This window comes from Scyliorhinus torazame, chromosome 1 (assembly GCF_047496885.1).
Source record: "Scyliorhinus torazame isolate Kashiwa2021f chromosome 1, sScyTor2.1, whole genome shotgun sequence".
NCBI lineage: Eukaryota > Metazoa > Chordata > Chondrichthyes > Carcharhiniformes > Scyliorhinidae > Scyliorhinus > Scyliorhinus torazame.
Genome location: NC_092707.1, coordinates 138,120,068 through 138,135,911, shown reverse-complemented (window position 1 = coordinate 138,135,911; position 15,844 = coordinate 138,120,068). Strand labels below are relative to the sequence as shown.

At 47.5% G+C, this 15,844-nt stretch overlaps 1 protein-coding gene across 4 annotated transcripts in view; it reads right to left on the bottom strand.

The window, feature by feature from the left end:
• Positions 1 to 10,720: 10,720 nt before the first annotated feature.
• kdm1a (lysine (K)-specific demethylase 1a) overlaps positions 10,721 to 15,844 on the bottom strand; it is a 118,791-nt gene continuing 113,667 nt past the window's right edge. For all 4 annotated transcript variants that reach the window (XM_072500905.1, XM_072500906.1, XM_072500901.1 and 1 more), the window contains exon 21: positions 10,721 to 11,315. In XM_072500905.1, the coding sequence (XP_072357006.1) occupies positions 11,043 to 11,315 (273 nt within the window). In that variant the 3' untranslated portion in view covers positions 10,721 to 11,042. The remainder of the gene's footprint in view (positions 11,316 to 15,844) is intronic.

Here is a 15,844-nt window from a genome sequence, read left to right as displayed (position 1 = left end):
AATAATTGGGTCTTCTAAATTTTAAAATAAAGTTCAGTTAAATATATGTCTGTAGCCAGATTAACACTCTTTGTTCAGACTTTCATGATTAGAAGGGGAGCTGAAATAAGTTGAGAATCATCTTCTAGAGAAGTACATCCAAAGTTTCTGCATGGTTCTGACAGGATTCAGATCTGTTCGTTAAAGCAGTGTCGAAAGATCTATTTTTCATGAAGAACATCTCTGTAAAGCAGGTATTCCTGAGTGTTAATGGTATCTAACAGTGGATTCAGAGCTGAGATTCTGCCCAGTGTCCTTGCCACTGTTTTGGTCTGGGATGGTAATAAGGGTTAATAACAGTTAACATTAATAGTCCTGCCCACCTCATGTGGTGGCCATGAGTTGAGCGGTCACATGAAAATGGCTCTCGTCTAAGAACATTGACTAAGGCTTTTAACCCCAACAATCAGGCACCAAAATTACTCGTAATCCCTCAGACAAACCCCCCATTAACCGCACTGCCAAGCAGGATGGGAAAGCATCAGCCGCCCAGCTGAGAAGCCAGTAAAGATGAGGGGAGGAAACCTCAGCCTCAGAGCAGGGAACCACAGGTGGAGGCACAGAACCGGTGAGGGTCGACACGGCAGAGCTACCAGCACAGACACAGGCGCTGATGGACAATTGCCGGGTTTCATCACCTCTGAGCTCCAGATACATAGGGAGGAGATGAGAAAAGATCTCCTGGCAGCAGTTGAGGTGGCAGTGGAACCTCACCCGCATGACACAAAGATGTGCAGGGTAGGTGGATTGGCCATGCTAAATTGCCCCTTAATTGGAAAAATTGAAACCAAGAAAGCAAGCAGCCGGAAGTTGGGGAGAAGTTGGGTAGCAGACCAAAACGAGGTTAATGAGGACTTTGCAAACTTCTACCTGGGAGCCCCCGGAGTGGGACTCGGTAATGGAACAGTTCCTCAACAGACTGGATATACCGGTGGCAGGGGGGGACAGGAAACAAGGGCTGGAAACACCGCTAGGGCTGGGTGAAATCATGGAATGCATCAACTCCATGCAATCAGGGAAAGTGGTGGGACTGGATGGGTTCCCGGTTGACTGTTACAATAAATTCTCAGTAGTGCTGGCCCCACACCTGCGGGAAATGTTCACTGACTCACTGTCAAAGGGGTCCAGCCACCTACGCTGGCCCAGGCCTCAATCTCATTGATCCCCAGAAAGGATAAAGACCCGACAGAGTGTGGATCATACAGACGCATCTCTCTCCTAAATACTGATGTGAAAATCTCAGCGAAAGCACTGGCAAGGCGAATGGAGAGCTGCCTGCCAGGAGTGATCGCATAATATCACACCGGGTTTGTTAAACAAGGGCCTTTTATTTTTAAGAGCTGCTGGCGTAGGGTGCCCGAGGTGACCCCAAAAATGATCTGGTCCCGAATCATGGAATCGGAGGTGGTGTCGTAACCGCAGGACTGTGCGAGGATACGGAGGTGCGTAAGGAAGGATTGAAAGGGCTCATCCTTACCTTGCAGGCGCTGCTGGAAGAGATACCTCTCGAAGCTCTCGTTGACCTCAACATTGAAGTGTTGGTCGAGTTTGAGAAGGACCGTCTTGTACTTGGTCTTGTCCTCACCTTCCGCGAACACCAGGGAGTTGTAGACATGGATGGCGTGTTGACCTGCCGTGGAGAGGAGGATGGCGATCTTTCTGGTGTCCGAAGCGCTCTCCTTTTCGTTGGCTTCCAGGAAGAGCTGGAAGCGCTGTTTGAACAGCTTCCAATTAACGCCAAGGTTTCCAACGACTTGTACCGGCTGCAGTGTGCTGACGGTGTCCATGGTGCAGGATGACAGATTCCGGAGGATCCGTAGGTAGGTCCCACAGTTACTCCTGGTACTATGATGTGTTGGGTACTCTGCTACACAGACGAACCAACACGGTTGCGAATGGTACAACTCAGTTTTATTGCTAACATTTATTTACAGTGGTAAACTGGTCACTGAAATTCAATCATAACCCTAGAATCTGTGGACCTATTCCTAATACTATCTTGTAGTGGCACTCAGCACATGGTGGATGTCTGAGTGGCTTGCTGTGAGCTCTGTGCCCTGAGCTGTCTCCTGCTGGAATGCTCAGGAAGTGTTGTGTTCCCTGTTTTGTACTGTGTATGCTCTTGCCTGTGATTGGCTGTGGTGTTGTGTGTGTGTTGATTGGTCCGTTGATCTGTCCATTAGTATGTCTGTATTAGTATTAATGCTGAAGTGCAAAGGGACTTGGGAGTCCTAGTCCAGGATTCTCTAAAGGTAAACTTGCAGGTTGAGTCAGTAATTAAGAAAGCAAATGCAATGTTGTCATTCATCTCAAGAGGCTTGGAATATAAAAGCAGGGATGTACTTCTGAAGCTTTATAAAGCATTAGTTAGGCCCCATTTAGAATACTGTGAGCAATTTTGGGCCCCACACCTCAGGAAGGACATACTGGCACTGAAGCGGGTCCAGCGGAGATTCACACGGATGATCCCAGGAATGGTAGGCCTAACATATGATGAACGTCTGAGGATCCTGGGATTATATTCATTGGAGTTTAGGAGGTTGAGGGGAGATCTAATAGAAACTTACAAGATAATGAATGGCTTAGATAGGGTGGATGTAGGGAAGTTGTTTCCATTAGCAGGGGAGACTAGGACCCGGGGGCACAGCCTTAGAATAAAAGGGAGTCACTTTAGAACAGAGATGAGGAGAAATTTCTTCAGCCAGAGAGTGGTGGGTCTGTGGGATTCATTGCCACAGAGGGCAGTGGAGGCCGGGACGTTGAGTGTCTTTAAGACAGAAGTTGATAAATTCTTGATTTCTCGAGGAATTAAGGGCTATGGAGAGAGCGCGGGTAAATGGAGTTGAAATCAGCCATGATTGAATGGTGGAGTGGACTCGATGGGCCGAATGGCCTTACTTCCGCTCCTAGGTCTTATGGTCTTATGTGCTATGATGTTTACCTGAATATCATGACAGATCGTCTCCTTGGACACTGAGAAAGCCTTCAATCGTGTAGAATGGAGGTACCTCGTGGAGGTGCTTGAACGGTTTGGATTTTGAGCAGGGTTCACCGCATGGGTGAAGCTCCTGTACAGCGCTCCCGCGTTGAGCGTACTGACAAACGCCACCAGCTCCGAATACTTTCAGCTGCACAGGGGAACGAGGCAGGGGTGCCCATTATCACCACTCCTGTTCACACTGGCAATCGAACCACTGGCCATCGCCCTTAGATCGGCGGAGTGGTGGATGGACATTCTTACTCTGTGGATGACCGGCTCCTCTACGTGTCAAAACCCTTTGCCAGCATGGGAAAGATAACCAGACTCCTCAGGGAGTTCGGTGCCTTGTGAGGTTACAAACTCAACCTGGGGAAGAGCGCAATCTTCCCGGGGAACCCCCAAGAGGGAGGAGCGGAGCTGGAGGAACTGCTGTTTAAAGTAACCCAAACTAAGTTCAGGTACCTGGGGATCCAAGAAGCCCACACCTGGAAGAGGCTCCACAAATGGAACCTCTCCAGCCTGGTGGAGGAGATGAAGAAGGACCTGCAAAGATGGGATTCATTCCCTCTTTCACTGGTGGGAAGGGTACTGATGGTCAAAATGAACGTGTTGCCTAGGTTCCTCTTTGTATTCAGATAACTCCCGATCTTCATCCCCAAATCCTTCCTCACCAGAGTTGACAACCTAATTGTGGCTTTTGTCTTGGGGGGAGAGGGGGGGGGGGGGAGAGGTGGGGGGGGGGGGGGGGGTGGGGGGGGGGGGAGTCCCATGGATAGCCAAGACCATCTTACAGCGAGGGTGACCTGTGGCAGGCCTGGCCCTACCAAACATCCTATTCTGTCACTGTGCGGAAAACGCAGAGAGCGTGAGAGGGTGGCTGAGGGAACCGGAGGCGGACTGGATCCGAATGGAGGAGGCCTCCTGCACTGGGCTGTCTCTCCGGGGATGGCCACTGCTCCAATCCCAGTCCCCACACATACACACTCTAGAAGGCCGGTGGTAGTGGCCACACTAAGGACATAAAACCAGTTCAGATGCCATTTCAAGCTTGGCGAGATGTCTATAGAGGCCCCCATCTGCAACAACCATAGGTTCACCAACGAGGATAGACACCACATTTGGGACATGGTGGGAGGACAGGGGGGCACTGAGAGTAGAGAACATGTACATGGACCCTGGGGGAACTCTCGGAGAGGCTCCAACTCCCGAGAAGGAACAAGCTCAAATACCTGCAGCTGCGTGACTTTCTCCGTTAGGAAACAAAAATGTTTCCTCAGAGACCTGGACACATATTTCTGGACACAATGGTCGGGCTTGCCTGGTTAGTGGACAGCAATTGTGGCGAAATCTACGGACCCTGGAGCTGTGAAGCAATTGTGCTATCCACAATGCTACCGTGCTGCCCCATTCATTATGAATAAGGCTGATCATCCAACCCAATAGTCTAATCCCCGCATTCCCTCAATATCCTTTGATTCCCTTCACCAATGAAAAACATGTTGGATATGCTGGAGTCGGGATTGCTACTCGAGAGGCTGACAAGCTGCAGCCACATTTTAGCTTTGACAAGGGGTCATCTAGACTCGAAACGTTAACTCTTTTCTCTCCCTACAGATGCTGCCAGACCTGCTGAGATTTTCCAGCATTTTCTCTTTGGTTTCAGATTCCAGCATCCGCAGTAATTTGCTTTGAGCCACATTTTACACTTCACTCCCCACACACACTCTTTGTTTTTTAAATTTAGTGTACCCAATTCATTTTTCTTTCCAATTAAGGGGCAATTTAGCGTGGCCAATCCACCTAGCCTGCACATCTTTGGGTTGTGGGGGCGAAACCCACGCAGACACGGGCAGAATGTGCAAACTCCACACGGACAGTGACCCAGAGCCGGGATTGAACCTGGGACCTCGGCGCTGTGAGGCATCAGGGCTAACCACTGCGCCGCCGTGCTGCTCTCCCACACATACTCATCCCTACCAACAAGATGGCACCACGGAAAGCGGCGACTTGATTCTCGGATGCAGATCTCGGGAACCTGCAAAATGCCATGGAGGAGACGCGGGCTATCCTGTACCCCGGGACGGGAAGGAGACTCCCACCCGCTGCTAAACACTGGGCCCGGGCAGGTGGCAGAGCCCGTGACGCCGTGGGTCCCACCGTCAGGACTGTACAGCAGTGCCACAAGAACTGCACAATCTCCTCAGGATGGCCAGGGTGAGTAGCCCGCACGGTGTCCCTGGTACCAACCCCATGTCCCACATGGTAGCACAGTGGTTAGCACAGTTGCTTCACAGCTCCAGGGTCCCAGGTTCGATTCCCTGCTGGGTCACTGTCTTTGTGGAGTCTGCACGTTCTCCCCGTGTCTGCGTGGGTTTCCTCCGGGTGCTCCGGTTTCCTCCCACAGTCCAAAGATGTGCAGGTTAGGTAGATTGGCCATGATAAATTGCCCTTAATGTCCAATAAATGATAAGTGGGGTTACTGGGTTACGGGGATAGGGTAGATTTGTGGGCTTCAGTATGGTGCTCTTGGTAAGGGCCGGAGCAGACTTGATGGGCCGCATGGCCTCCTTCTGCACTGTAAATTCCATGATATCTGTAACCCACCTTCTCCCCAACCGAGAGGGCAACTGGACCCTGCCCGCCAGCAGAGTGCACACAGCCCACCCTGCACCACATGCCAATATCCATACTGGCTGCCATGGCCAGGTGCCCTGGCCATGAAGGCCACCAGCTACCCACCCCTGTGCTACATGCGCCCGACTGTCTAACACTGTGCACATCTGACTCCGGCCCCTCCTCCAGAAGGCGGCCGACAAAGACGGAAAAGACTGGAGAGGGACCGTCGGACCTGCGGCCCCTCACAGCAGCAGAGCAATGGGCACTGGACCTGGTTGCTGGGCCCATAGAGGGAGCAGTTGCCGAGGTGGAGGTCGGCATTGGGTGAACAAATGAGACCCAGCTGAGTTGCGGTTTCACATGGCACGTATGTCACCACTCCACACTACACACTACACCACCCCCACACCACTCATACACCCCCACACCTGTAATGATATGTATAATCTAAGGAGAGTAAAGGGTTAACAAGATGATGTTCATGTATCTCAACACTAGATGCCATCACTGAGTAGTCTTCAATACTGTCACTTTGTTCACTATTACTCAGTAGAGTGTGCAAACCATTTAAAGTAGTGTAAAATAAACTAGCTTTGTTTTAAATACATAGGCTTGATGTTCTTTGTAAACACCACGTCTTTTAGCTATCTTGGAGAACTATACAAGGAACATCACCTGATATCAGGTAATTACTGAAGTAATTTAGCTAAAATTAGATAGAATCTAAGAAGAAAGACGGCAAGATTGCTTCCAGACCTGTTACATCAACTCGAGACCTCATGGAGAAACTGCAGACTCTGAAACAGTTCTGGACTTCTGATAAATTGATGTTAATTGGAAAATTTTTAAGCAGTTTCAACTGTACCTCTCTGCCTCAGATTTAGATACAGCTAGTGATAACACAAAACTCGCGCTATTTTTAACAATCGCTGGAGCACAGGCAATTGAGCTATATAACTCCGTCCAATTCTCCACAAAAGATGATAAAATAAAATTTAATGTAGTGATTGAAAAATTTGACCTTCATTGCAAAGCTCAAATTAATGAAAATTATGAACGATTTGTCTTTCAAACGAGAGTACAGAAAGATGGAGAATCCGTAGATTGCTTCATTACTGATTTAAGATTAAAGTCACAATCCTGCAACTTCTCAATCCTTCCAGACTCAATGATTAGGGATCAAATCATTTTTGGCATCAAAGATGAAAAGTGAAGAGAACATTTATTAAGACAAAAAGATTTAAAATTGGAAGATGCAACTGAGATGTGTTGAGCGAATGAAATATCCAGGAATCAGTATTCAGATATACTGATAAACGAAAAGTGCGTGAAAACACACCTCGGGGCTGACTGCGTTGGATCTGTGGTGCAGTTGAGAAACAAGCGCGTTTTGGCCGGCAACCATAGTCGTTCTGCACATGCGCACTTCAACAAACTACGCAATTTAGACGAAGACCGTTCTGCGCATGTACGCAACCAATTTGCGCATGACGAAAGCAATGTCATGATGTGTGGACGTTGTGGGCACGTCCACCCACACATAAAATGCCCAGCACATGGAAACATTTGCTCCAAATGTGGCAAACTGAATCACTTTGCTGTCTAGTGGAGATCTGCACTAAAAGGGGCACACTTTAAAACATCAAATTCAATGAAGAAACAAATGAATGTTCAGAGTGTTCATACAAGTGCAGAAACCTCAAAGATGGATAATGCTAATGTTAATATAGATGCTTATTGTCTTGAAGATTCTTTCTTTGTGAGTATTGTTGAGAAATACCAGACAACTGTAAAGAACACTTCCTATCCACAGATACTGCATCCCAGACAATCGATTAACACGGAATCTGAATGGAACACTCCATTACAAGTCAATGGTTCCGAGATTGTGTTCAAACTGGACACTGGAGCATCTGCTAATTGAATCAATACTCTTAATTTATCCCAACTATGTCATAGTCCGAAGGTTCACAAAACTGACTGCCAGTTACGTGACTACAATGGTAACACAATTACTTTTTTAGGGTCATGTAATCTCTTAGTGACAAACAACGACACTACGATATCTTTGCGGTTCGAGATTGTTGAAGCTAGACGTTCATTACTATTAGGTGCACAGGCCTGTCAAGACTTACACCTTGTGAAACAAATCTACAACACCGACAAAACTCTTCCAGCTGTGCAGGAAGACATTGAAAGCATCCTAGCAAAGTTTCCTCAGGTATTTGAAGGTATGGGTGCTCTTCCTTTCCAATACAAAATTCAACTAAAAGCAAATGCTGAACTAGGGGTACACCCTCCAAGAAGAGTTCCTGCTCCATTACGTGACCGTTTCAAGTGAGAACTGGAACTTGGGATTATTTCCAAGATCACAGAATCTTCAGATTGGGTGAGCTCGATGGTGTGCGTGAAAAAACCCAATGGTGACCTCAGGATTTGTATTGATTCGAAGGATCTGAATATGAACATCAGACGTGAACACTATTCAATACCGAAATGCGAGGAGATAACAAGTGAAATGGCTAATGCCAAGATAGTCTCCAAACTAGATGCTTCCAGAGGTTTATGGCAAATGCAACTGGATGACACAAGCAAAGAATTGTGTACATTTAATACACCGTATGGTCGTTACTGCTTTAACAGAAATCCATTTGGCATAATCTCAGCATCTGAGATATTCCATCGTGCCATGACAGAAGGCATAGATGGAGTTCGTGTGTATGTTTAAAAAAAATTAAATTTAGAGTATCCAATTCATTTTTTTCAATTAAGGGGCAATTTAGCGTGGCCAATCCACCTACCCTGCACATCTTTGGGTTGTGGGGGCGAAACCCACGCAAACACTGGGAGAATGTGCAAACTCCACACGGACGGTGACCCAGGGCCGGGATCGAACCTGGGACCTCGGCGCCGTGAGGCAACAGTGCTAACCCACTGCGCCACCGTGCTGCCCCCCAGAGAATATATAAATACGGATTGAAGCTTAATCGGGCCAAGTACAACTTTGGCATCTCAATGTCAAAATTTCTGGGTAGCCAAATATTGAAACATGGTGAGCAAATGATGATAAGATTGCTGCTATCCAGAAAATGTCCATCCCAGAAGATAAAAAGCAGTTCTGTGATTCCTTGGTGTAGTGAACTTCACATTCTTCTCATGGACTGCAGAGCACACAAAAGAATGGTCTGATCTCAAGTCAGCACTGACCACCACACCTGTTCTTTCCTTCTTTGACCCTGGGCGAGAAACAAAGATTTCCACAAATGCGAGTTGATGTAGGCTGGGTCGATGTAGACTGCACTTAATGCAGTGTAGCGAGAAACAGACCTCCAACACTTGATAAGATGCAATACGATTTTATTTAACATCTAAACTATTATACATGTTCAACTGTGGGTTGACACTATGCTGACTTGACTGGAGACCTGATACTAGCCTAACCAGACTTACTAGCTAACACATGGTGTTTGCACTAGCCAGCTCACAAACTTTGACTGTCTCAGAGGCTGGGTCCCGAGAGAGCGGGAAAACTGGTGCCCTCTGGCTTTATAGTGGTCGTGTCCTGCTGGTGATTGGCTGCTCTGTTCTGTGTGCTTACTGGTCATCCTGTGTGTCAATCACTGCCTGTCTGCACTCCATTATATATTATGACATGAGTCAGAATGAGATTGGGGCAGTCCTCCTTCAAAAGAATAATGATGCTTTTTGGAGACCCATTGCATATGCATCCAGATCTATGGCCACCACAGAGCAACGTTACGCTCAGATCGAGAGAGTGTTTAGGCTTGCTTACGGGAATACAGAAATTCCATGACTACGTATCTGGACTTCCGATGTTCATGGTTGAAACAGATCACCAACCACTAGTTCATATGAATGATATGACACCAAGACTGCAACGAATTATCATCAAACTACGAAGGTACAACTTTCAACTGATCTAAACTCCAGGGTAAAATCTTATCATTGTTGATGCATTATCTCATGCTACAGAAACAGATGAACAGCAACCTGAGATAGTTCAACTTGTAGAAGCTCAAGCGGAACTTCTAGCTGAAACTCTTCCTGTCTCTGATGAAAAACTCAAGCTCATCAGAGCAGAAACTGAAAAAGATGCAATGTTACAACGAGTAATCAGCCAAATGAAAAATGGTTGGCCAAAAAGAAACTGTTCAAATTTCAGACATATTAGATCTGATCTCATTGTCATAGATGGATTTCTACTTCATCTCGATCGTCTTGTCATTCCAACAACACTAAGGTACATGATCTTCCAGAAGGTTTATGAAGGTAATTTAGAGTGTAAACATCGAGCCAGACAAGCAGTAGATTGGCCTGGAATAAATACTGACATAGCCAATTTTGTGCTAGAATGTGAGACATGCCAGCGTAATCAGTCGATAGAGAAAAAGGAAACTCACAACTCACGATCCCGAGAAGACTCTGCAGTCGAGGTATTGACCTTTTTCATTTTCATGGTCGTGATTATGTATTGATCATTGACTATTTTTCAAACTATCCGGAAATAATGAAATTGTCTGATTCTACTTTGAAATTCGTGATTAAAGCGACTAAAGAAATATTTGCTCATCATGGATACCGTGCAAAGTTATGACAGTCAATGGACCATGCTTTGATAGTAATGATTGGACAGAATTTGCTCTTAACTACAATTTCATTCATATCATGTCTCGTCCTCTTTATCTGCAATCTAATGGCAAGGTTGAAAAAGGCATTCACATTGTGAAACAACTTTTCAAGAAAGCACTTGACTCTGGCTCAGATATGTTCTTAGCTTTACTGAATTATAGGGCTACTCCTCTCTCATCGTCAATGAACAGATTGTTGCGTACAACACTTCCATGTTTACAACTAGCTGATCCGGATCTTCAGCAAGTCCTCGAGAAAATGCAGCATCAAAAGCATCTTCAGGAGAAATACTACAATGAACATGCAAAATCGTTGGAACCCGCTTGATCCAGATGATCTAGTGAGAATTCAGCTTCCCACTGAAGGATGGTCTGACTTAACTAAGGTCATACACCAAGCAGCACCTCGCTCACATATTGTTAAAGCAACTGATGATTCTGTTCTTGGAAGAAACCGACGTTCGCTTTTGAAAGTCAAGTCTTCTCAAACTTTATTTCCATGTATTCAGTTTGATGGTAATTTATTACATAATACAACAGGATCTGATGAAAAACAAGATGACTTCCGGAAGTCGTTAGAAACATCTGCAACTCCATTGACTGGATTGAGATCATCCAGATTCTGAAAGAAACCCGACTTAATTTGTAAAGAAACAAACAAATTTTGAAACAAATTTAGACTAACTTTTGGCATACATATCAATGTATCATGTAATATCATTACTCATATTTTGCTGTTTGTACTGTATAAACATCTATTAAAAAAAGAGGATGTAATGATATGTATAATCTAAGTAGAGTAAAGGGTTAGCAAGATGATGTTCATGTATCTCAACACTGATCTGGCAGATATGTCGCACTTTCCCTCTGCTCAGCCAGAATCTTCGATGGCATGCTTCGAATGACGCTGCTGGTACACACAAGGCCTGATACGATCCCTCCTTCCCACCTCCTCCTCGGTCTTGTGGGCGGCCAGCTCCTATTCCATTGCGGCCAGGATAAAGGCCTGGTTGGATTCTGATTGCCATTGTCTGCAGAGAGTGAAAGGCAGACATGTTAGCATGGTGCGTACCCCTGTGCCCAACTAGGTCCAGTGGGTTACACAGTGGCCCTGGTTTCTACAACAGCCATTGCCCCACATATGCCCCTCCTCGCCATGTCCCCTCCTCCCCCTTCCCCACACCCATCCGTTCCCCCTGGCACTCTGCCCTCCACAACCCCTGGCCCCGTTGGTGCCCAGCACCATGGGGGCCTCTGGCACTGGCACCCATCCCTGCTGCCAGGGGTACCGTTGGCTGGTGCTACCCATGGCAGCGATAGGCTCCATGGCCCCAGGCCGACACCCTCCTGCAGAGGCTATTGTTGCCATTGCCATAGGGTGGGCCGCATGCGGCCCCACCAGTGGGTAGCGGCCGGTTTGGGGGGGGGGGGTTGATGAGGTGTGATGTGGTGTGCGGGGGTGGCGGGGTGGAGGCTGGGGTGGCGGGGTGGAGGCTGGGGTGCAGGGGAGTGATGGGTGTGGGCACCCAAATGGCTGGTGTCACTCTGCACACACACGGACCACGGTGGGCAATCAGCGGGGTGCGCAGCAAGATGGCTGCCTTGCAGGCCACGTCAATGGTGGTTCGTGCCTGGGCACCCCAGACCCGTAATTTGTTGTTCAAAAACTCCACCAGCTGCTCCATTGACCACTGGGCAGGCTGTGCTGCTCCACCCCCTTGGCTTCTGCTATCTTCACCTGTGGCACACCAAAAAACATTCCTGCTACAGTTGCTTGTTCTTGTGGCACTCCTCGCCCGCTGATCCATACACAGCCTCACCAGAGGAGTATTACCTTCCCTGGGCACCCATACACCTCTTGCCCTCAAATACCACACCATTCACGTGGGGAAGGAGCAAAATAATCCACCTTGAGCAGGAGACACCAAATAAGCAACCACTCACTCCATGGCCACCACTGGAGGTCACTGTGCATTATTATCTAATGCCTTGTCGAATACCTCAATTGAACCTGCCTCCACACTTCCAGGCAGTGCATTCCATACCCGAAGCACTCATGTGAAAAGGTTTTTTCCTTACATCACATTTGCTTCTTTTACAAAACACTTTAATTCTGTGCCATATCGACTATGTCCAACCCGCTCATGATGTTGAACATCTCTATCAAATCTCCTCTTAACCTTTTCTCTCAAAGGAGAACAGCCCCAACCTCGCCAATCTACCCTCATAACTGAAGTTTCTACATTCTCCCCGTGTCTGCATGGGTTTCACCTCCACAACCCAAAGATGTGCAGGGTAGGTGGATTGACCACGCTAAAATAACCCATTAATAAAAAATAAATTAAAAAACTGAAGTTTCTCACCCCTGGAACCATTCTGGTAAACCCCTTCTGCACACACTCCACCTTTCCTATAGCATGACGCCCAGAACCGTACACAACACTTCAGCTGAGGTCTAACTAGTGTCTTGTTTAAGTTCAATAAAACCTCCTTGCTCTTGTACTCTATGCCTCTATTAATAAATCCCAGAATGCTTTTATAACTGTTCTCTCCACCTGTCCTGCCACCTTCGATGATCTCTGCACATATACACCAAATTTCTTCTGCCCCTGCAACCTTTAAAGAATTTTACCCCTTATTTTATATTCGGTGGGATTTTCCCATATTTTTTCCCCAGTGTCAGGCTCTGACAGAAACCCAGCGTGTAGCTGTCCAGTTGCACCGACAAGTCTTTAGTTCAGATTTTGAACCTTTCTGGTGGGAAAAAAAAAGTGGGTAGTTTATGCCGTAGCTGCAGCAGGGTAGGGCCTGACAAGAGAGTGGGGTGCCCAGATCAGCATCAGCACAGAAAAAATCCCCTGCCACAGACATGGGGAGAACCAGGGCTCTCCTCCCACCCCCAAACAATAGCATTGTGGGCCCTCCCCCCCCCCAGTATCAGCATTGTAGGCTCACACCATTAACTCACTTGAGGGGCATAGAAAATTAGATCGGCCGGAGAAAATGGAGTTTTCGGATTCTTGCAGGATTTTCCTCTGTTCTGACGGCCAATGCAGGCTGCAAATCGCCCCATTGTTGGTCTATATTCTTCCTACCAAATGCATCACCTCCCACTTCTCTGCTTTGAATTTCATCTGCCCAATCCACCAAATTGTCTATATTCTTTTGAAGTCTGCACTGTCCTATTTAGTTTACAATACTTCCAAGTTTTTTGTGTCATTTGCAAACTTCAAAACTGTTCCCTGCACATCTAGGTCATTTATAAGAAAAATGATGAGAGTGGTTGGCATGTTGCCTCACAGCAGCAGGGACTCGGTTTCGATTCCAGCCTTGGGTGACTGTCTGCGTAGAGTTTGCACTTTCTCAGTGTCTGCGTGGGTTTCCTCCCACAGCCCAAGGATGTCCAGGTTTAGTGTATTGGCTATGCTAAATTGCCCTAATGTCAAAAGGTGTGCAGGTGAGGGGGGTTACCACGTGAGGGGATAGGGCAGGTATTGGGCCTAGGTAGGGTGTTCTTTTTGACAGTAGCTGCAGACTTGATGGGGCGAATGGCCTCCTTCTGCACTGTAGGAATTCTATGATTCTATTCTAAAAGCAAGTACCCCAATACCGTGGGGCAGCACGGTAGCATTGTGGATAGCACAAATGCTTCACAGCTCCAGGGTCCCAGGTTCGATTCCGGCTTGGGTCACTGTCTGTGCGGAGTCTGCATATCCTCCCCGTGTGTGCGTGGGTTTCCTCCGGGTGCTCCGGTTTCCTCCCACAGTCCAAAGATGTGCGGGTTAGGTGGATTGGCCGTGCTAAATTGCCCATAGTGTCCAAAAAAAATTGCCCTTAGTGTAGGGTGGGGTTACTGGGTTATGGGGATAGGGTGGCGGTGTGGACCTTGGGTAGGGTGCTCTTTCCAAGAGCCGGTGCAGACTCGATGGGCCGAATGGCCTCCTTCTGCACTGTAAATTCTATGATTCTAATACCGACCCCTGGGGAACACCACTGCAAACCTTCCACCAGCCTGAACGGTATCCATTAGTCTGCTTCCTGTTTTTTTAAACCAATTTTGTATCCGTGTTGCTACTGTCCCTTTTATTCTTCGAACTATAACTTCTCTCATGTCTATTGTTTGGCACTGCATCAAATGCCTTTTGAATGTCCATGTACACCATAGCAACATTACCCTCATTGACCTTTTCTGTTACCTCCTCAAAAAACCCCAGCAAGTTAGTCAAACACGGTTTCTCCTTTCAAAATCCATGCTGGCTTTTCCTAATCAACCCACATTTTTCCATGTGATTACTAGTTTAAAAAAAATTTCAATTAAGGGACAATTTAGCCTGGCCAATCCACCTACCTCCACATCTTCAGGTTGTGGGATTTCTGTATATTTTCCAATGCCTGCCGATTTTCCTGCCAAAGGCATTTCTTCGAGATTGAAGGAATGATTACCTCTTTCATATGGGGAGGGAAGGTGGCCAGAGTTAGAAAGGTGCTGCTACAGAGGGGAAGGCAGGCAGGGGATTTGAGTCTTCAGAACCGGATGCATTATTACTGGGCGGTGAATGTGGAGAAGGTGCGGAGGTGGGTCAGAGGGGTTGATTCCCAGTGGGTCAGAATGGAGGAGAGTTTGTGTAGGGGGTCAGGATTGAAGGCGCTAACAACAGCGCCGCTCCCGATAGCCCCGGGGAAATTCTCAAGGAGTCCAGTAATAATAGCTTCATTGAGAATTTGGAGGCAGTTTCGCCAACGTTTTGGGTTGGAGACAGGGTCAAGGGAAATGCCGATTCGGGGGGACCGCAGATTTGAGCCAGGGAAGTGGGACGGAAATTTTCGGAAATGCAAGAAGGGGATTAAGACACTAAAAGATTTGTTTCCTAGGGGTCGGTTTGCAGGACTGAAGGAGCTGGGAGCGAAGTATGGGCTGGAGCAGGGGGAAAGATTTAGATACATGCAGGTTCAAGATTACGCCAGAAAGGAGATACAGAGCTTCACTGGAGCTGGCCTCCACATTGCTGGAGGTGCTGACGAGAGGGGTACTGGAGAAGCGGGTATTGTTAGTGGTTTACATGGCTATTTTGGAAGAGGAGAAGGCCAAGTGGGAGGAAGAGTTGGGAGTGGGTATGGGGGAGGGGGTTCTGGTGTGAGGTGCTCCGGAGAGTGAACACCTCCATCTTGTGCACGAGGTTGCTCCGGAATGTGAACACCTCCATCTCGTGCACGAGATTGGGGCTGATACAGCTGAAGGTGCTATTTAGAGCACACCTTACAAGGGCGAGGATGAACCGGCTCTTTGAGCGGGGGGGGGGGGGGGGGGGGGGGGGGGTATAAGATGTGTGTGAACGTTGCAGGGGTGGGGCCCGCAAATCACATTCATATGTTTTGGTCCTGTCCAAAGCTGGAGGATTACAGGAAGGAGGTTTTCAGGGTAATCTCTAAAGTGGTGCACATGAAACTGGACCCAGGCCCTCAGGAGGCCATATTCGGGGCGTCGGACCAGTTGGGTTTGGAAACGGATGCGAAAGCAGATGTTGTAGCCTTCGCCTCGTTGATTGCCCGAAAGCAGATC